The 21907-nt window shown below is 43.8% G+C and overlaps 3 protein-coding genes across 8 annotated transcripts; 1 reads left to right on the top strand and 2 right to left on the bottom strand.

Annotated features, from left to right (window-relative positions):
• Positions 1–552: 552 nt before the first annotated feature.
• LOC112899000 lies at positions 553–2874 on the top strand. Of its 3 annotated transcripts, none has more exons than XM_025967335.1 (5): positions 553–897; positions 1027–1080; positions 1783–1886; positions 2307–2350; positions 2480–2619. In XM_025967335.1, exons 1-5 carry the CDS (start codon positions 822–824, stop codon positions 2550–2552), a joined length of 351 nt encoding a protein of 116 aa, XP_025823120.1. In that variant the 5' UTR covers positions 553–821; the 3' UTR covers positions 2553–2619. The 3 variants fall into 3 exon arrangements, with proteins under 3 accessions (XP_025823120.1, XP_025823118.1, XP_025823119.1); XM_025967333.1 differs by having other exon boundaries at positions 558–897; positions 2307–2405; positions 2480–2874; XM_025967334.1 differs by having other exon boundaries at positions 561–897; positions 2307–2345; positions 2480–2874.
• A 4762-nt stretch (positions 2875–7636) lies between these two features.
• On the bottom strand, positions 7637–11536 carry LOC112901502 (bystin). Of its 3 annotated transcripts, none has more exons than XR_003230312.1 (10): positions 11035–11536; positions 10809–10935; positions 10154–10614; positions 9700–9779; positions 9568–9615; positions 8814–8960; positions 8323–8395; positions 8121–8193; positions 7733–7928; positions 7637–7695 (listed from the first exon to the last, which is right to left on the bottom strand). XR_003230312.1 is itself a non-coding variant. In XM_025970433.1 (10 exons), exons 1-10 carry the CDS (start codon positions 11407–11409, stop codon positions 7849–7851), a joined length of 1383 nt encoding a protein of 460 aa, XP_025826218.1. In that variant the 5' UTR covers positions 11410–11533; the 3' UTR covers positions 7707–7848. The 3 variants fall into 3 exon arrangements, 2 of the variants coding, with proteins under 2 accessions (XP_025826218.1, XP_025826217.1); XM_025970433.1 differs by lacking the exon at positions 7637–7695 and having other exon boundaries at positions 7707–7928; positions 10154–10481; positions 10563–10614; positions 11035–11533; XM_025970432.1 differs by lacking the exon at positions 7637–7695 and having other exon boundaries at positions 7707–7928.
• Positions 11537–12032: 496 nt separating this feature from the next.
• LOC112900183 (general transcription and DNA repair factor IIH subunit TFB2-like) lies at positions 12033–21140 on the bottom strand. Of its 2 annotated transcripts, none has more exons than XR_003230156.1 (16): positions 20765–21140; positions 20121–20244; positions 19877–20044; positions 18856–18924; positions 18317–18410; positions 18044–18144; positions 17493–17538; positions 17350–17409; positions 17188–17256; positions 16741–16824; positions 16586–16669; positions 16352–16437; positions 15494–15584; positions 12916–12996; positions 12750–12819; positions 12033–12619 (listed from the first exon to the last, which is right to left on the bottom strand). XR_003230156.1 is itself a non-coding variant. In XM_025968961.1 (16 exons), the coding sequence occupies exons 2-16, from the start codon at positions 20231–20233 to the stop codon at positions 12485–12487; spliced, it is 1356 nt and encodes a 451-aa protein (XP_025824746.1). In that variant the 5' UTR covers positions 20234–20244; positions 20765–21135; the 3' UTR covers positions 12033–12484. The 2 variants fall into 2 exon arrangements, 1 of the variants encoding a protein (XP_025824746.1); XM_025968961.1 differs by having other exon boundaries at positions 12750–12824; positions 20765–21135.
• Between the last annotated feature and the right edge of the window lie 767 nt (positions 21141–21907).

The following is a 21907-nucleotide window of genomic DNA, read 5'->3' as shown; positions in this document are numbered from 1 at the left end:
TTTAGTGAAAGGTCATGTGACATGCGGTGCTGCAGTCAGGTAATACATGTAAAGTAGAAACTTTCATATGTCTGACCTTTTTCCGTTCTGAAATATAAAATATTAAAGGGTTCAAAAATTTTCTAAAAGAATTTCGCCAGTTTTTACATGTGATGTAATCAAACTAAGTACATTTTGGTTGCTATCTTTTCAAATAGCGAGACTAAGCATTCAAAAATGTTAGATTTTATTTCAAAAATCATCTCCAGCACTATTTTTCAATGTGTTTCCTTTTTAAAAAAAATCAGAAACACCATATGCTCTTGTATACACCATATTAGTTGAAATTGAAACACCATATCGGCACTATATTTTTTTATTTGAAAGGAGTATAAGAACCCAAAGAAGGGCAGCAATGATGCGTACATGCTGTCTCCAAAAATACTATGCCATCTCTTAGAATTAGAATTTGAAAAATAGAAAGACCATGCCTACCAAAAAGACCTACAAGACCGACTTGATTCCTGAGCAAAATTGCCATGAAGCAAGGGGTGTCGTACATATAAAACGGTTATCGAGGGACCTGTCGGAGAATTTCCTTAGCACCTCCTCCCCAATTTGCTCCGCACCGACCACGAACCGAACAGCGCGCCGCCGCCGTCGCTCCCTCTCCACCTCCATTTCCTCCCCCTTGCTCTTCGCCTTCCCCCCCTTACCGGAGCCACAACCAGCGTCCTGGGCAGCCGCCGCAGTCTCGCTGCCGTTCGCTTCCCCGACCCATCCGGCCGTGCGGGACGCGGGAGGATTTGGCGCCGGAGGCAGGCCAGGGCGGACGGGACAGGATGTTCTCCGGCGACTGGACGCCGCCGTGCGGCAGCTGCTGCACCAAGAAGTACGCGAGCCTCGTGCAGATCCCATGTCAGTATCTTGGTCATCCTCTCGCGCAAAAGAATTGATTTGGCTCGTTTATTCGAAACTAACGGTTTTTCCCTTCCTTTTTTCCTTTCTGCCATTTGGTATTTGACGCAATTGGGCGTTGGCTTGCAGGGAGGGTGTTCTGCAAGAAGGGGTGCAACACGGACGGCGACACCTGGGAAGAATGTGAGTATGCTTACAGTGGAATGCCTATTGCTGTTGTGTGATCCCCTGGTTTGAGAGCTAAATTGTTTGGCTTCAGACTTGCTTGTTCAGGTCTGTTTCAATTGAAATCTGATCGTAGCATTAGGTTAGGTACGCCGTACGCATCGGTTTTGTGTCCTGTCCGTCTGCCTCTGTTATTAGGATAAATAGAGGTGCTAATTAAGATTAGGCGTGTATGCTCATATTCATGAAAATTGGCTCAGCGTCTACTGGTGCATGGTAGGTCGTTACCCCTGATTATGCACACATGACACTCACAATGGTAAATGAACTGATGGGGCTTTCATGTTGGTGATACTGGTACTTGGTGGATTGTGCAGTGGATTATTTTGTCATCCTATTGCCTAATCTGCTCAACAAATTTACTGTTCTAAAGAGTTTGATTTCTGTCACCAAATCAAGATGTCATTCAGGACGGGGAAATTCTGCCCGTGTCGACTCATAGAGGACTATAAAGTAGGATAGTGCTGTTTCTTCTCAGCAGTGTGGTTTCAGCGTCCATGTTTTTGGCATCTTGAAGAGTTTTATTCCTGTCACCAAATCAAGGTGTTGTGGTTCAGGAGAGCAAAATTCTTCCTGTATCGACTCATATAGTAGCCTATTGTTGTGTCTTCTCAACACTGTATTTGCAGCGTGCAAGATAACTCGCTGTAAAATCCTCAGGCATAGGAAAATGTACTGAAATCTGCTACAAGGATCCAGTGTTAGAAGATCGCCAGTGGAGTGCTTACATTGATCGATCTCCAGGGCAGGATAGTTACTCTTTGGTGAGAACTTCATTTTACCGCCTTACTGGTTTGATCTGGTTGCTACATAATGTAGAAGTAATAAAGTCAAACATTTATTTTACCATCCATTCTAGTTATTGTCACCCTTCTACTACATTTCCAATTTTTTATTTGTTCTCTTTATCTTGCAATTAAAGAAAAAAGTTCAGACAAATGCATGGTTAGGAAGAAATATACATGATGCCATTTTTGAACTACTTTATGCACCCCTTAGCCTAAAACAGTTCACTTTTGATATCAAATTGTTGTTTGATATGCATAGGAAGCTGGGCACCAAAGGCATTTTTTTAATATAATATGAAGCATATAACTTTGTTATGCTAGACAGACACAAGCACTAGGAGCAATAATGTTTGTATTTCTAGCTGGTCTTTCTGACAACTTCAATCTTGCCTGCAGGAGTGCTTCAATGCTTGCGTGTCTGGTTGTGGATACAGGGTAGGGTACATACATACATCACCGTATCCCTTATGTTCGCTGCTTCTTGGTTTAATTTCTGTATGGATAGCTATTATGTATGTTTAACCTGTCCATCAGAAACATAACATTCATTTGGTGTCATCGCATTGCAGTTTGAGATCCCAACAGAGAAGGTTGAAGAGATCAAGCCCAACAGGCCGTCCAAGCCGCCGCCTCCTGAAGTGAAGCCAACTACTGGTCCAGACTCTGCCGCTGGGAGCCGTGAAGACGTGCCATGCACATCGGCCTAGTTGCCTCCAAACCTTTTGTAACACCGATGTGTTTTCTATTTGTTCTGTTCTCCTCACTCGTCCCTCTCCCTTCTCTTCTTTCTGGAAAATGTACGGAAAGTTTTTTTTTTATCATAGCTAGTGGTAATCGCGAAATTTAGAGTGAAGAATTTGTAGCACTGGCGGTAAGAGATGACGAGAGGAGTGCAGCGATGTGTATTGTGCTCGAGTAACGGGAGTTTTACTTGATGAATGGCATGACATGTTTCAGAGCCTCACGATCATCGTTCCGTTCATACTGTATCAATTATTATGTTTGGGTGCCACTGCCAGCCAGCAGCGACCCGCTGCCTCTACTTCTCTTGTAGCGGACAGACACCTAGTCTCAGCACGATCGAGTCCTAAAGCTGCTCCTCCTCGTCCTTCCTATGTAGCCCGTGGGCCGTGTCTGATACTCTGATCTGCCGTTTTCTATATGTCCAAACACAGCGTGCGTGCGTGCAATGCCTTGATCGAAACCAAAACAAGAAATAGATCAGTAGGAAAGAGGGAGGGGTTGTATCGTAGTACGAGTACAGCACGGCAACTCAGCAGTAAAATTATAATATAAGGGCAACTACATTGCTACACGCCAACGGTCTCATAGGTCATCTTATGCAAGTCTAGTTAGGATTTTTTATTAGATAGCGGGGAGAGAGGGAGGAGAGAGAATAAGATGGTTGTTTCGCGAGACAACATTCTCGTAGGCTAAAATTTAGAACTATGAGATCACTTTATTACCATTGTACGAGTTGTTGCCATGCAACTCACAATATTTTCTTTTTCTATGCATAAATTATAAAATTATATATTTACTATAAGATAAGATAACTTATAAGTCAATCCGTTATATGTATTGTGTGTTACGTCATCTCGAGATAACGTGGCAATATATAAGACCGCCTGTTAGACTGCAGCAACGTGCGTGCCCTAACATGCTCCGGCCCTGGGCCTCCCTTTAAAACGCAAGCTACGCCTGTATTGGCCCCAGTCTCGACTAGGTCCAGCAGCGATACAACATATAAAAACGAGGAGCTAAGGGAGGCTTCGAAGCCCATGGATCAGAGCGAAGCAAAATTTCGATGGGTCAGATCCGAGTGGGAGCCCAAGTGACCTCTCCAAATACATGTACACTTTCGATCCTCTCTCTTTCTAAGTTTGAGTACGTCAACAAGTCCTCCTTAAAAGGAAAAATACACCGCTTTCTTCTCTTAATAAGAAAACCCCAACACTGCAGCCATCTCTTTGCACTTGTACATCTAGCTTTGCATCAGATGCCTAGCTATATATAATTACTCTCGCATATTTTAAGAATTAGTTATGTTTTACATGATCGACACGGATGAATAAGTCCATCCATCTATCTCAAGTAGTACGTATAAATTTCTCCATCTTTAAACCACTAGATAAATAGATGGAAAATTTGTCGTCCTCTTATATAAGTATATATATGCTATTGAATGAAACACGTGACATGAAGAACCCTAGCTATATATGTTGGTCCGACCTCGAGCTAGCTTTTTTATGATAATTTTATCAGCAATAAATAAATTATATTTGGGGGGTATTATCGTGGTCAAACTTAATAAAGGAAAAAAGTCTGTAGATTATACATGCTATTTTTGTTTTCCTTTCAGCTTATAAGGAGGAACGGGCTAACATGAAGCGCTTGCTACATATTATCTATCGCTCGCTCTGCGCTTACAAACAGCGACGCCTGGAAGCAGGATTCTTATTTTATTTCCAGATTATTCTTACGAATTTAAGCTTGAGAACGATCTCTTGCGCATGCCCTTGAAGGAAGCCTTGAAAAAACGAAGGGAACGGATCTGCAAGTGGTCGCAAATTAAATGCTCGTAAAACAACGACGAGACTGCTGATGTACAGAATAGCTATGCTTTTAGGTTGCATTATTGTGCTATATTTTCACATCGCATTACTGTACTGATTCTGCAGTGGAAGACCTAGTTATCTTCTGAACTAGTAACTTTTTGTTCTATATGCATATATACTTTGTTGCTACAATAGGGCTTTCCGTTGGATGGATGATTCGTTTAAGTGGCACTTAACTAGCAACTTTGTGAAAAAAAATATATTTTTATATAAGCTATGCATAATTTTCCATGATAAATCTTGTCATAGTAACCTTTTGCTGTAAATATCGGTCACTGTTTGTACTCCCTCAATTCTTCTGCTCCAAATTATATTGTTCATTCTAACTTTTTTTTTCTAACTCAAACTTACCTAATTTTGACCAAATTTATTGAGAAAAGTATAAAGAACAAATTAGTTTCATTGAATCCGCCTTAAAAATATATATCTCTTTGATAGTGCATTTATTTAGTGTTATAATATTATTATAATTTTTTTTATTAAATTTGGTCGAAATTAGATAAGTTTGTTTTCATATCTAAACAAACTACAATTTGGAACTAATACGTAAAATTAAGTTTCGAGACGTTTGCATACAAATAAATCTCTACTTTTTATTGATGGGATAATAAATCTCTGCTTCGTCCGGGCATAATAAGTACTATGGTCATCTAAGTTTATTTTGTTCTAAGTGATACAGCGTAAGTAATTAAGATTATCATGCGCAGGTTAACCCTGCCCACGCCGACCCTCCTTTCCGAAGCTAGCGCTGACAGCTTCACCCGGCTGCCATGACCCATGAGTGCCATCTTTTTTTTCGAAAGATCTGGAACCTTGCCAGCGTTAATTAATAAGAAGAGAAGCATTTCAATAAAACCAAGTTACACAACAGGAACGTGAAAAATGAAAGGGATTACTCGCTAATATTACCCTCAACCAACAAAGCCATATGCTTTGCCCCCGCAGAACACCGAAGGTTTGCTGACTCCTTGACCTCGTCCACCAACGTTGCCAGCGTCTTCTCCTTGTCGTGGAAGATACTCATATTTCTCTCGCACCAAATGGACCAGATAACTAGGATGGCCAAGGAGCGAGCACCTCTCGCACTGTCTGAGCTCATGCCATCAGCCAACGCCGTAAACCAGTTGTCCTGGTCCAAAGTTGATCTTCGGATCCATACTGCAACTGAACCCATGAGTGCCATCATCTCGTAGACGTCCACAACGATTGGCTGGTGGCTGGATGGTATACGGTCGCCGTCGTTGCGGGCGTGCTCTCGGTCGTTACAGTAAAATGCATTTCATATCCTTAAACTTATCCCGCGGTATGATTTAGGTTTCCAAACTTCCAAACTACATATCCACTATTTCTGAACTTGCTAATTGTTACACAGCTTTGGCAACTGAAGAAGCCAACGGCGTTGCCAGAAGCTCGCTACTCAACATACCTGCTGCTGTGCGCCTGGCAGCTATGGAAACACATACATGATGTTATGTTCAGAGGTGAAACCCCCTCCCATCCACGGTTGATACTAAGCTGCAAGGCAGAAGCACGACTCTGGCGGTGCCGGCTGCCCAAGCAACGACCAAGCTATCACGGAGATCCATTTGTTCAAATACGTAGTCACAAAACCTCTTCATAAACAAACCTCCTATTTTTCTCTGTAACCTGCTGCAGCTCAAGTTTTGATGAGCCTGCCTCAAGGCTCCGATAATATATTGGTGGGAATGGATGCTGTCTGGACAATAACATGGATCTGACATGTGGGGCCCGTGTGTCAGCTTCGTATCTCTCTCCGCTTGAGCTCCATCTCTCTTCTCCCCCTCTCCTGTACCTTCTAGGCGTGCCCCTCAAGCGCTCCTCTAACGTCAGGCATGGATCTGTCCGGGGAATGCTGCAGGAGGAGGGAGGCGATGGACGGCTGCTGTGTGATAGCCGCCTCCGATCGACTTTAGCCGCTCGGTCGAAATGCGTCCCTCCATGCACGACTTCGCCGGTGAATAGGATGAGGGAGAGAAGAGTGCACAAGAGAGATGATTTGGGCACAGAGACAGGATCAAGGATCACAGCACAGATGCAATGATTTGGATGTACTGAAGAAATACAAAGTGCAAACCGATCAGTATATATATATATATATATTAGTGTTTACTCAAGGACCAGGACCATGCATGTAGTAGTCTGGTACATAAAAGTAAAGTAGTGTGCATACAAAAATGCAGGTACAGTAACAGTTACTTTCCCAACTTTTCACGACTCATGTGGTTTTTGGCTTTGGGATAACAGGAAATAATGGTGAAGATTGAGAGCTTGGCCGCCGGGAGTCGACGCGCACGCGCCCTCTCCTCCTGATGCCCCGGCCTGCCCTGCTCCTCCGCATATGCATAACCCGCATGCGTTCCTCCGATAGATCCACCTGGTCTACTAAGAAGGAAGAAGCATCATTCCAATCTACGCCTACACACCCACAACTATACTGACGAAACCATAGATCATAGATGGCTGGCCGGATCGAGTACGTTGTTGCGATCGACTGGACTGCTTGTTGTTGGAGGGGAGGGCCATCTACGCTGCCGCCTCGTCGTCGACGGAGACAGGGGCGAGGTTTTATAGCGGAAGAGCCGAGGAGTGGGCGGATGGTGTGTGTGGGCACGGCTGCTTTTCCATTTGGACTCGAGCCGAGAGGACTGAGATCTGAAATAGAGGGGCTGAGATCAACTCCCACTCCGTATCTTCTTCTACCTCGGTTCAGGCATTTGCGCCTAGCAGCCGCCCGCCGCGCACTGCCTCCTCCACCAGACCACCACCCTCCGCCTCGCCTTTGCAGCCGCCCGCTACCCTGCCACCCCGGAACTTCTTCTATGTTCACCGGATCCGGGCACCACCAAACCCCGAATCCTAAAATGTTTCAACAACACAATGAGCGCGCCCCTTTTCCTCCTAAGAAACGGATAGAAGCACTGCCCAATATTCAGCTGCCATTACATGGGCAGAAGCTAAAGGGGCCACAGTGGTTGATGGACCATATAGTATTTGTAACTTTCAGCTTAATTTCATCTCATTGCATAGAATGAGGTACCTATCACTTGGCTAAGAATAAATGAACGGCGCCAGGTAACTACATGTGCCTTCCAGGTCGGCCCCACCACAACATATAGAGTTTAGGACATCTTACATGGCAAGTTCATTTCTTTCTCTCTTTTTTTGAAATAATGGCAAGTTCATTTCAAACATTTAAATGTTCATTACAGCAATTCTCTATATATAAAGTTACTCAATAAAGTTGTGCAAAAATTGACAATGGGGAATGACACTCAGCTGTGGAAAAATATTCGAACAGACTAATCCTCCTCCATTGGCACTTCTGGTACGTCCCACTTGTCTTCCTCAATAGGCTTTGTGATAACGGAGATAGGCGAGGGTAAGAACAAAACGTTAAGGAAAATAATCAAGGACTAAACAGATATCAATAAATATAACTGAGCAGCATTTCATTTAAAGAAAAAAGAACTGAGTAGCAGAAATTTTCAATCTCACAAAATTAAAATAAGTTTTTTTTCTATTCAACTGAGTATAGAATGCATGTAAAACAAGGCATGCACTGCAAGGATATAAGTCTGCAGATTATTATCTTTTTCACCCCTGTTGCAGCTGCCCCGAAGTTCCCTTCGAATTTCTGGAGTAACCTATTTCAGGGATTATCACATATCAGTTCTATTTCAGGGATTATCACATATCAGTTAACTCATATAATTCAGTAAACAGCGCTTTAATGTCCATGCATATTTATAAAATGATAGGACCAAAGTAACTACCAAATAGTGCTTCTGGTGATCCAACAAGCGTGCAAGTTTCTCCTTATCCTTTTTCTCCAATTCATTCTTGTATCTGTCACAAAAATAAAAAATTTAGTGTGAAGTATATGAGTAAACCAGTGAGCAAGGACACTTGGAAACCAACATCACATTCATCATTGGAACTCAGAGGCTGGGGCCACATAAACCAAAGAGCACTTTCAGACTATAAAACCACACAGGCACACTTCTGAATTTTTTAGGCTGGAGCCATATAAACCAAAGAACACGTTCAGACTATACAACCACACAGGCACAATTCTGAATGAAAAGTTTCTAGGGACCACTTTGTCCCAGCAAACAAAGACATGCATAAACTAATGGAACAGAGAACATAAGGGAACTTATCATATTTGAAGCATGAAATTATAGTGCTCCATACCATGAAGAAAAGGATGAACAGTTTCAGAATAGCAAAAACATGCTTTGAATTCTACACATCCATCACTAACCTTTCCACAAATGCAAGCAGTGATTGATGCCATATAACAGGCATGACTCTCTCATCATCAAGAAACCGCATGAAATGAGCAAGCACTGCATCAAGCGCCCGGTATGGCAAAGCATATTTCTTGTCTAGAAGTAGCTTGATGAAGTAACTGCAAGACAGGGCTTAGATTATAGCATCTTCAAGGTAATAAGAACTAAACAATAAGAGAGATGCGCTACATTTAGCAAGTAAACATCATGCACCCTTGTGTCAAACAAGGGGGCACACTATTCGTGGAAACAACAGCATTGCATTTCATAAATTTAGTCCATCATGTTATCTTATGTGATAGACAAATGGAGATCATACGCAGAATTGCCAGAAACTTCTATTTTTTTACACATAATAACCACAGTCTACATATAAGATGGGATTATGCTGGTGGATTGTTGACCTGTACAGAATGATAGGAACCATTTAGCATACTAAGGTTGCAGAGAATGTAGAAGAAAGTACAGGCAAAAATGAGAAATAAAGCAAAGACTATGGTGAACTTTCTGCATCATGTACATTTAACAGCTTTGATGAAGATTGTAGATGCTATGTCGACATATTATTATGAATTAATACATAGAAAGTTTATAGTTCATTCAATAACAAATGGTTTCTGATGAAAAAGGATTGAGCATTTTATCGAAGTGAGCTCTTGAAAAAAGATGCAAAAAATACTAATATACTATGAAAGAATACAAAACATGCTGATGTGACTCACTTACCTGGTAGTGCCACAGTACTCCATCTCTGCTAGTTTCACTAGAGCTACACTGCATCCAATCCAAATACCAATTAAAAATGAGACACTAACTCAAATCATCTTGGGCATGAATGACATACACTATTCAGCTGACCTTGCATGAAGAAATGGAATGGAAACTTTCTGGATAATACTCCCAATAATTACTGCTTCACGGAGAGTGCAATTCCTTTCCTGCAGTTAGGAGAGCTTATGAAATGGACGAGGAAAGGGTGAAGCAATAACTCATTTGTGCTGCTGGACTAAATTAAGAACAAGGGAGTAATAGACAAAAAAGATGCCTGATAGTAATAAACATAACAAAAGATGGAAGAAGAACCAGCTATCATTCAATTTCTCAAATTGTGTTGTACAATATAACTCCTTTCAATCACCAATCATGGGGAAATGCTTTTTACCAGAAATTTAACAATGTTGTATAACCAAATAAGAGATGCAATCATTCACCGTCCAAATGAACAATTGAGATTTAGTTCAGCAAGTTACTATAAAGGAAACTGATAGGCCTTATGTTCTACTAAATGCTGATCTCTGAAGAGAACAATTACCCGACAGAGGGGCAGCAGAATTCCCTTGTTAAATGCTGCAGGTTTATAAAGGGACTTTTTGAGTGATTGGTAGAGCGCAAAATGCAGCCTCTTGTTCTGCCTTATGTCATTGCGAACGCGAGGGAGCAAAATGGCTTCATAGAACCGTTCAGCATTCTTCGTATTCATGTTCGAAGAGAAGAGGCGTGTTGCTTGATATACTGCATTAGGGGACCAATTCTCTGGCTCAGTTAGCTGCAGCACCTCTGCCCAGCACTCCAATGATGGTATGCGCTTGAATGCTTTTGGAATCTTCCCACTTGTGTATCGGCTTAAGAACTTCCCAACCCTACATACATATACACAAGTCAGCACTGGGTCGAAGACATGCAATATTTCTTTCACAGTAAACAAGAAGGCAGCCACATACTCTTTATAAAGCGCAATGATGCTGTTGTCCAATTTTACACGAGGCCGTCCTTCTGTGCAAAGAAATACAAACATTAGGAATTGTATAATCAACAAATCACTGTTTGTTGGCATTTAGCGACACACTTAACTCTCTATTGATACCCAAAAAAATGCAGTTAGAGCTACATAAAAATATCTCACAATTTGCTGAACGGGCTACAATTCCAAATATGAGAGAAGTAACAAGTTCAAAAGGCATACGCACCCGCTGAGACCTCGGCGTCCTTCTCTCGGATCTTCTGGAGAATGATATCACCAAGTGTGCGCTCGGCAGCTTTGTCCTTTGACATGAAGGCAGCAAGGGCCTTCTCATCCTCCTCGTTGATCTCCACCTGCCAACACCACAAAGCCAGCAAATTCGCATCTCAGACACAAGCCCAGCCACTGTGCACGCAGTTAGTTAATCATTTTTACTCTCGCGAGCCACGCACCTCGCCGCCGTCGTACTCGCTCAGCGCGTCAAACCCGTCGAACTCGTCGACGTCGTCGTCCTCCTCGTCATCTGCGGCGGGGACTGGGAACGAGGACGACGTGGACGGCCCCGCGGCCGCCCCGGCGGCAGCGGCTGGGGGCCCCTCGTCGCCAGAGTCGGCGAGCATCTCCTCCTGCTGCTGCTTGCGCGCCTCGCGGAGGATCTTGGCGCTGAGGGAGGACGGGATGGACGCCTCCTCATCCGCCTGGTGCTGCTTGGAGGCGCCCGAGCGGCGGCGCTTGGAAGCGTCGGCGACCGCGTCGGCATCCGCGCCGAGCGGGAGGCGATGCTTCGGCTGCTTCTCGGAGCCGGACTTGCGCTTCTTCCCCGCCATGGCTTCGTGGACTCGGGGCTCTCGCTGGGAGTGGCGGCGGCGGTGGCGGTGGTGGCGGGAGAGTTAAAACCCTAGTAGTGGAATCGGGCGACGTGGCGTGCTTTGTTGTTCCTCTGGGTCTGGGAGGGGATGGGACGGGAAATGGCCGCCGAGCCAAGTCGACTCGCTCCGCACGCCACAGGGCCTGATTTTACCGGGCCGACTTCTAGTTCCAGCCCAATATTTGCCCTATCCCTGCAGCTACTTACCGCAGCGGCTAAAGGGCATCTAGTGTAGCCTCAGCGATACGTTAGGTCTCAGCGCTTGCCGATGTTGCCGTCGACAGCGATATACGTGTAATAATTTCATCAATTTTAAGAATTTACCAGTTCAATATTCGAAGATGTTTATAGAGATAGAATTTATATATATCTATTTATAGAGATGAGATAGAATTTGTATATATTCATTTATAGAGACGAGCACACGTGTCTAAGTTGTACTGTATATTAATAATTAAAAAAAAGCTGCTTCGGCAGCATGGTTGCGTACGGACTACAGAGCTGCTCTGTTTCTTTTTTTTCTCAAAAATGATTAAAAAACAGTGGATTTCCACGTATCGAATACAGTGAGTCAATATCGTCTAGAGAAATGAAAACCAAAAAAATAAATATTTATCGTTCAGAGTCATTTGAGGTTTTATAGCACCAAGCCACCAGCTGAGGATACTCGACCCTGGATCATCCGAGATTAAAAAAACAAACAGAGACCACTCCCGGGTGTCACCCACTCAGAATGTCGCGTTACTCATATCACTACTCCTGGAACCTTCAGTAATCTAAACTAAGCTTATATGCCTACAGTGTATGCAACCATCTGCAGACGTAATTGCATCTTCTTTTCCATCTTTCGATTAGAAAATTTTTGGGGCACACATTGTGGCCTGGGTATGAGACAAGACACATGCTGGCAGACTAGTATAAATGGAAGGCATTTGCGTGGAGGAGCTTTATGCACACAAATTGCTTGTTCTATCCAAAATGGCCCTTTCCTTCAATCATAAAGAAGTGTGCCAGAACAAACACATGGTCCCTTTTCATCTTTGCCTGCGGAGGAACTCCCTCATTTCAGGGTGGAACTCCCCTCGTACAATCAGCCTCATCCTCCTCGGGTCCTCCCAGAGCAAGTATCCATGATCCCTTGCATGATCACAGCATTGATCAAACCATTCCTGCATAAGGGAGCAAAGTTAGGTAATCTGTCAGTTTACGAGAAAAATCGCTGAGTACAGAAAGCAAGTAAAAAATGTCTGACAATCGCCCTTGGACAAACATGCAGGGTACAGATAATACTGTGTCTACCTTGCTAGGAAAATCTTCATATAAATGTGATGGAATCATCTCAACCCTGTTACGATCAGTTTCCCACAGCCTAATCTGCATAGGTGAGTATTTAATTACTTTTCCACTGTACTGTTTCTGCAGAGTAAGTGATGCTGTCAAAAGAGTGGGAACTCTCGCTTCTTACCTGATCTGTGACATTCTCCGGGACAGTAGGTATCTTGTCGGCAACACGAGGGTGAGCATTTTGCTTGAGAAATGAAATTATCTGAAAAACAAGAAGACAATCAGTCTTGAAACAAGATGCAAGCTAGATTTTGAATGTAGCTGCTTTTATACAAGACAAGAAAGAGAACAGAAGCTAAGCTGGTGGACAAAAACTGTGACCAAAATTTACAGAGTGCCCAACAAATAACCACAATTAAGTTTGGGTATGTTAGTGGGCACAAACTTCAAATTAAAGTGTCCTAAAAAAGGTCATGTGTATGTATGCAATGTATTTTGTAGCAATAATACCTCCAGTCACTTGTCATTTTGGTAAATATAATCTGAAACACACCTATGACCATTACATTTTTAGTTATATATATGTGAATACTCGACTGCATGCATTTTAAGACTAAGGGCCCGTTTGGCACGGCTATGGCTCCTCGAGAAACAGCTCCAGCTCCGGCTCCTCTGGTGGAGCAGCTTCTTTGGTGGAGCTGAAGTCATTTTGTAAAATGTTTGGCAAAACGGCTTCTTTATATTGTCTAAAAGATAAAATGTCCAAACTATCCAAACTACCCTTAATTTTTCCTATTTTTTTCCTTCTTATTTTTTCTTCACATTGAAAGTGCATTTGGCCCCCTAAGTGGGTTTTGGTGTTGATGACATATAAAATTAAGGAGCTAATGAGTTTATCGAGTTATGGACAGGTTAAAATTCAATGAAATGAAAAAGAGCAAGAAAAGATGCCAAATTTGCTTAAAGGACGGTGTTGAGCTTAAAAGAAGATCTTTTAATATTTTCTATTTTGAATTTGATTATAGGAAACACCGTACTATTAAGAGGGATGCGAGGAGATGACTTGAAGATGTCAAAGTGCTTAATTGAGATGCTAACCTCCTATGAGAGACACAAATCACACACTTGCACATTTGTGTTACTGCAGTTGTTGGAAGTTCCGACAGGGTGTCGGAAGTAACTGGGTTCTTCCGACAGGGGGTCCTCGGCCGGCTGTTTTTAATAGGGTCGGAAGTTCTGACAATCACTTATTCTGGGCACTAACGGTTAGTTTTGAGGGCTTGGGTATTTATACCCCCACACCCCCTCCTTCATTTGCTGCTGACTCCACACACAAGAACACCTCCAAGAACACTCATTCCACTTCCCGAATCCTTCCTTGAGCTGATTCTTGAGTTGATTTGAGCTAGGGCTTGGGTGAGAGCAGGATTGAGGTGTGAGACTTAACCATTTGAGTGTGAGGGCAGCCAAGTTTATCTCAAGAGCACTTGAAGCATCTCCATCCATTGATTCGCGTTTGTTACTCTTTAAGCATGCTTCTAGACGGTTTGGTATCGCCCGGTTGAGCGTCCTCTCATGTGTGTGCGCCCTAAGAAGTTTGTATTACCCATCCTTTATGGATTTCATAGTAAGTGACTCAATCCTCCTTTGTGGTTGATTGAGTGAGGTAAAGGGTTAGCGGAAGACCCGGTTCTTTGTGAGCTCCTCAACGGAGACGTAGCTTCCTTAGTAGGAGTGAACTTCGGGAACAAATCTCTTGTGTCTTGTGCTTATTGCATTTATTTAGTTCTTGTTGACCTAGAGTTTGTTTTGTACCGATCTACGTACTCGAGTTGTTGTGCTTGTAAAGATCACCTGCAAAAGTCTCGTAGTATCATTGCTCAACTTTTGATTCAGACAGGTTCTGCAATTTCAAGTTTAATTTTGAATTTCGTATAAGAACTTTTCTTTTGTCAGAAGTTCCGGTCCTGTGTCGGAAGTTCAACACAGTGTTGGAAGTTCCGACAGATTTAGTTGCTGCGAGATTTTTTTCAGGTTTCTCAGATACGCCTATTCAAACCCTCCCCCCCTCCAGGAATCACCAAGATCCTTTCACACATCATCTCTCCTCCTTATCCCCTTCTCCCTCGCCGCACATGCCGCTCTCCCACGGCAACCTCCCTCGCGCTCCGGCCACCGGCGGCCAGCCGCGCGCTCCTCGCCCTCCCTCCCGCCGCCGGTCGCGAGCTCCTTGCCCTCCCTCCTTCCCGGACGCCGGCCTAGAGCAGGGGTGGATCTCGGCCTGGAGCAACAGCAGCAGCAGCAGCAAGCGGAGCGGGCAGCAGGAAGGCGGACGAGCGGGGGCGGCACGCCGGTGGTGGCCCCTGGGAGCCGGCGGCTGGCGAGTGGGAGGCGGCGGGCCATGTCAGGGGCGGCGGGTGGAGGGGCAGCCGGTGGAACCGCGCACCTACCGGGCCGAGCAGGGGCGGCGCGCCGGCGGTGGCCCCTAGGGGACAGCAACAGGCAATGGAGGGCAAAGACGACACGTGAGACGGAGGAGCCAGAGGAGCCACGGGGGAGCCAGTTTTTTTGGCTCCGCCTCTGCTGTTGGGCTCCAGAGAGCGCGTTTCTAGGAGCTTCACCCGTGGAGCCGGTTGCATACACCCCGTTTGGCAGGACTTCACGTGGAGCCGGGTTTGGAGCTGGTTTTGAAGCCCTGCCAAAGGGGCTCCAAAAGTAAAACAGCACGGAAGTAGTATAAACTAGATTCTAGACATTACCTGTTCAGCAGTTATTCCATTCTCGAAAGCACCATAAATACTTTCTTTTGTAATAGCTCCCACAATGAGGTTGGGAAGTTGATACTCCACCCTGAAAAGAAAAGCATGTGGTCAATAATTTCATTTCAAAGTGAGTGCACAAACAACTAACCATGCCATTATAATCAAGCCTTTAGAGCAAGAGTACAAAACCTGCCAGCTGGACTCATTCGAAACAAATTTTCTGTTCCAGATATTGGAACCTCAAATAAATCTGAGTAGGATGCTAAAAATAATTCCTCCTTGCCATCTATAGAGCAAGGCAATAGCACAAGGCAGCAAAGCGCCATATGGACTAATGCACTACAGCCAACAGTGCAAAGGGGGCAACAATTATTTTCAGATGCAGGTGGTTCAAAGAGCTAGATCTACAAGCCGCCTACGGGCTATGGCACCATAATTCTGAAGGGCTTAGCACCTCCAAGAGATGTCTATAGATGGCTTTATTAAGTTACTTTTTTTTACCAGATATAGCACTGGATTACCCTAGAAACTTAGCTTGTGCAGTCTAATTTGTTAAGGTCGACAGCACAAATACACAAGCAGCTGCATAGAATTCACAACAGTAACCACTGACCAGTCTACTGGGAATGCCAGACCAACTGAATTGGCCTATACTCAAGTGCATCAGGTAAATAAGCTTTAAGAAAGAGTACAGAGCCCATGCAGTTATGACAGATCAGTTGCTCTCTTTGCATGCAACATGACAAAAGCAAGTAATTCCCGAACAGGAGGTAGTGAACTACCATGCTGTAGCTTTAATGAAAAAGTGGTAGATTGAGGAACTAGATTATGTCACTCATATGGACCCTCGTGTACCTTGAGAAAAGGCGCAGAATCTCACAGTGCAATTTGGAAGTAGAGTATGCATACATTCTAAAGTTTGTCTCCACAACCACAAAGCCCTGCCACAACATTACCAATATCAACTCTTAGATGAAATGTAAAACATATCTTCATCCTGATCATTGATTAGGGGACAAGTAGGTGGAGGTTACAGAGAAGATTTGGAAAACATAAATAGTTGCAGTAGGGAAAGATATATTATGCAACCTCTTTGCTAGATGATGAATCTGACAAGCTTGCTGAGAGATTTGTAGCCAATTGGGTAGGAATGAACCAGCTATCCTTTCGACCCTGAAATTCAGTACTCGTCATTATCATCAAGAAGATCAGGAGTGGGGTGGGGGAAAAAATAGAATTTCTACCTGCTGCAGTTTGACTAATCCCAACTCTGCAAGATCCCTGATGGCAATTCTTTGGACATCAGTCAGAGTGTTCAAACTATAAGCCTGAAACATGAACAAGGCAAACAGAAAGTATGGCCGTGAATTTTCAACCTCAGACAGCAGACTTTGAATAAGAAGCTGGTAGATTTCATTTTATTAGACTCAAAACTATGACTAACTTCTTTTCAAACATTCTTAAGCAGGCAAGTAAGCTTGATTTTCCTGCCATGTTAGATGAAGTGGAACAGTTACAACTTCTTCAAGACGCTTTTCTAGTATATTTCATTTATGAGCACTTCATTTTCCTATTCATGTACCGTATCACCACAAGACAAGGTGCTCTGGACATAGAACTTTTCCAAGGACAAAATGTTGACTACTATCTACATGTGCTAACATGATCTTTAGATAGAAAGTTCAATTTACCGCTCCCAATTTATGAAAACTAAGTTCCAGGAGAAATGATATCAGCTCCGTAGGGTCCACTCCACGTTCCTATATTCAATAACATGAATAATCAACAACGAATTCAACATAAAAGTCACCAAGGGAACTAAAATAAATATAAAAAGAATATGCCACCAATACCTCTGCAGAGGAAATGTATTCTCTCATTATGTACCAAAGTTGTGCATTTGTTTCCATCAGCTGGTATAATAGAAAATAATAAGAACCAAATATGGAAGATGTCAATTATCGGATTAGATGAGAGCTGAAAGCTGAGAACTCGCAAGAAATTGGAAGCCATTCTCAGTCAACTTTGGAGCTTCACCATCCCTGCAAACATGCCAAATCAGGAAACCACGTTGTTGAAATTATTGTTTATATCAGTGAAGCAAACATATATAACAAAGCTGGACAACATGCAACAGCAGATGAAAATATGAGATTTAAATGATTCACATGAGTAATGGACATTAAACATGACTAACAAATATCTTGACTATTTTAACCAAAAGAAGACCAAGCTAATGAACTGAATCATCTGCTAGGATCATCAGTTAATCAAGTTTTACATCCAGGAATAGAATAGTAAACCAACATCAATTTGTTGTCAGACCACATCAACTCTAATTTACTAGTTACTATTGTCTGTTTAGTGTATTACTGATTTGCTATATAAAATTGTAGAGAATGGCATTGGATATATTATTCGATTGTACTAGAAGAAATAAAGAGTTACAGCAATTTGCCAATCACTTATTGATAAAAAAACGCATTTGACAGTCGCTAGTTTAGAAGAAATTAACCTAACTGTCAGGACAAGGTGACAAGATGGAACCTTGAACTCAGAAGGCCACGCTGAAATGTCTTCATCATGGAGGAGCTGAAACTTGTCCCTTTTTCAACTTGAGATGAATTGATCAATTGCAACAAGAAGCACTATTACAAGAGAAAATAGAAAATATATGTATAAGCCTTCACTAAGGGAAATAAACACTGGAAGCCTTTACTCTAAGAATCGGTTTCGACAAGGGAAGCGAAAAGACGATATAAAGAAAAGTGGAAAGGAGGCGTGGTAAACACATTCTGAGTTAAGCATTGTCATCCTAACCTCCCACTGATCAAGAGCATAGGCTTCCAGATCTGCTGATGCAGGCAATCTACCAGTAACACTTAATGGTATCGGTTCCCTTGGTAAACTTCCACTGCAATAGAAGTTAAATGAAGTAAGAGTGGTATGATAAATAGTTAATATGCTCCACAAATATTACTCATAGAACAAAAGGGTTAAACGTCACCAGCTCAAGGAATATCATTCAAGTGTTTTTTAAAAAAAAAATGAACACGTGCAGACCACTATACAACAATCTTCTTTTCATATAAACAGTGGTAGAGTGAATTACTTTCTTGCTCGCAAAACACCATGTGGAAAGAGTTCAATTTTTTTCCATGTGGTAGTGATATTAGCAGGGCACAGGGTAATTTCATAAGGCAGAATAATCACTACTAAGTCTTAACTTGGTGTGTATATACATTATGGAGAACACATGCCATAAAGCTGTATTGCTGACACCATCATAGCAGCTCCAAGTTTGAGAAAGGATCACCCATGTGATTTCAAACAAAGAAGAGTAGTTGAGAAAACCATACCCATCAACCAAATACTTCTGCATGTTACCCTGGAACTTTTGATTCATCTTGTAGCTCACCTCCTTTCGTCTATATACAGAGAAAAACCATGAGAGTTAGGAATGCCTATTTTACCATGCACCAGCATGCTTTGCGGTGCTAAGCACAGCAGTCAATGTAGCAGTAAATAGTTAGTAATAAGTTAGCAGCATTCCAGAGAAGTCTACAGTAAAGAGCCAGTCACTATGATTAATCAAATCATTACAATACTCATTTCTCTACCTTAAATAAAATAGTGTGATTATCATCAGAAATAAGGAATCGTGCCAAGCCATCAATTTACATAAGGATTCCATACATATGTTCAAACATAACATTCCCTCATCATGTCTGAAGCATATTTCATAAGATAACCTCTTTTCATTAGAAATATATGATAATATCTTAAGCCGAAGTAAAGAAACATGAGAATCTATAAGTGTCATTGCTCAACCAATCAGTAATCATGTGTAATTTTTTTTTTCCTCTAAAGACATGGCCATCTCATGATGATAATTTAACAACATATCCATCACGAGCATGTAAATACTAAATACTGATCACACTTCCTGCATTACTGCTACTTTATCATGATTAAATGAAGGATGTATCACGATTTAATACATTGTTACAACAACACATGTTTCCATACATGAATATATCGCACAGAGAAAGCCACTTGGTTACGATAGGAAGCTTGCAAATTTGTGGCTGAAGTGCAGAATATTGCTTGCTTTGAACAAAACATGCATTATTGATTGTCATGGGGCAAAACAGTTTTTGCGAAAATTTAGCAACTTGCTATCTGTGAAAATCTAATCTCCCATGAATGCAGAAAAAAGGTAATAAATGAAATCAAAACACTAGAACAAAGGTGAGATACATATCAGCGAATCACCGCTTTTGAGTCCACTCATAACTGATCTAGTCCAGGTGAGTTATGGTCTGCTCATAGTTCAAGTAAAAAATGCTCAGTATCTCATGGAGATGGATGGTGTCTTACCTATCGCGCACTTCAACAAAGACCCTGAGTTGGAGCAGCTTATCAATGGCAACCCTATGCTTGGCAGCATATTCATTGAGCACCCACTCTTCCATAGCTGCAGCGGTCACCGGTGCCAACACGTACAACATCTGCAGTGCATATTTCTTTGCCAGTGGTGGGAGTGACCTGCAAACTTAACTGGATCAAGATGATGAAAGCACTGAGAACGAATAATGCACTGCAGAAAATGTGAATTTTGGACCTGAGTACAGCCTCACAGATGAAGGCCGAGTCATAGAGCATATCAAGCTTGGAGGCAGGCAGAGCAGCCACCATATCCATGAAGTTCCGCGCCACCACCATTACCTGCGGCATCTTCGATGCACCTGTGGAGAACAGAGGGTGGGTTCTAAATCCTTCTTTGCTCCAAAATTGGCTAGTTTGAAATTACAGTCATCTGATCGATCTCAGTTACAATATTGAATCCCAGTTCTCTAACACCTAAGAGATACGTTTTCATCAGACAACTTTCATTTAAAATTGTGAAGGACTGGGATCAGTGTGCACGCAAGCTGGTGAATTCACGCGCCTAGGGCCAATATCTAAGTCTGGCAGAACCAGGATTTCAAAGTTGGGTATTCCCATTCCCAACAAAAAAAATATCCAGAGCAAAAGTACCACAAGAAACATTCACAATCACTGGTAACTAAATTTACAACAATATAGCTACAAAAGGTCCCGTAATACGCTCAATTCAACAATATTCCCATTCTTCAGGGCTAAACATCCTGATAACACATAGCAGCGATAAAAATGGATGCACCAATTATTCAATGAATCACTGAATGTCTGAATTCAGAAGTGAGTTTGAGATATGGGGGGAGAGAGAGAGAGAGCAGTACACACCCGTGAGGGGATTGCAATTGGGCAGTGGAGGTTGGAGAATTGGGGATGCTAGATGCCGGAACCCGGAATAGCTGCTGGCCTGCTGCGGCTAGTGCCCGTGCCCCCTGCCACTCGAGGTGCGCGCGCGTCGGGGCGGCGGGCGGGAGGCGGTGGGAGCTGGACGGTGACCGCCGGGTGCGGGGCTGCGGAGCCGCGCCGAGCGGCCAGGGTCAGGTCGCGGCCGCGCGGGGCGCGGGCCCGCCCCGAGCAAGCCAGCTCCCAGCAGGGGTCCGCGGGAGTCGAGGGGCAGGCGACGGCGCGGCCTGGGGCGGAGGCGCGGCCCCACGCAAAGGCGACCGGCGGAGGCTCACGCGGGCAGCGGTCGACGGAGGCGCAGGGGGCTGGCCGTACTTTTTGCTTTTTGCATTTTAGCTCTTTTATTGAAAATGAATTCACGTTTGAACCCTTGAAGAACAAATTCCTAATTTTGGTGGCGCCGAAGTAACAGGTATCAACACCATGAACCATGGCGCCGACCTTCCACACCCAAGCTGAACTGGCGCTGATATGGCACGGCGCTCGCGCCATAGGCCACGGCGCCGAGCTTGGTGCTAACCTAAGTGCCGAGCTTCGTGGCCGGCCTGCCTCCAATGTTCCTCAGCGGATCCCATTCCTGGTTGCTCGAGCTGGACAGCTTCACCGGCGCCGAACATGCACCCCATCATGTCCTTCTCCGTCGGCGCCGAGCAGTCCGGGTGGGTGCCCATGCCGCCGTCACTAGTGCAGCGCATCGGCAACCTCGCCGAACTCGACGGCTCCCTGTGCAGCATCGTCGATCGCCGAGAGTTGTGCGCTCTTCACATGGAGCGGCGGCGCCTCATGGTCGATGCACTGCTCGATCAATTTGCAGAACCTGCCCCAAGCGATAAGCGATGAGTTCGTCGAGGAGCGGGTTGTCATCCTGCTATGCAGCGCCGGACGGAAGGTTCTGCTGGCGACGGGCCGGCACAAGGTCTTTGCTTACGACCCCGAGCGCATCGCCATGGAGAGGGTGTTCAGCATGCAGGAGTTCGTCGACATCCCGCACGGCCACCGCGAGGCCCGCCTGCTTCTCAACATCGGGCTCCATGAGGAGAGCATCGTCGGCATCGCGCGCTGCGAAGG

The sequence above is a fragment of the Panicum hallii genome, chromosome 7, assembly GCF_002211085.1.
Source record: "Panicum hallii strain FIL2 chromosome 7, PHallii_v3.1, whole genome shotgun sequence".
Lineage (NCBI taxonomy): Eukaryota > Viridiplantae > Streptophyta > Magnoliopsida > Poales > Poaceae > Panicum > Panicum hallii.
The sequence above is the reverse complement of the archived record's forward strand: the minus strand, read 5'-3'. Positions and strand labels throughout refer to the sequence as shown.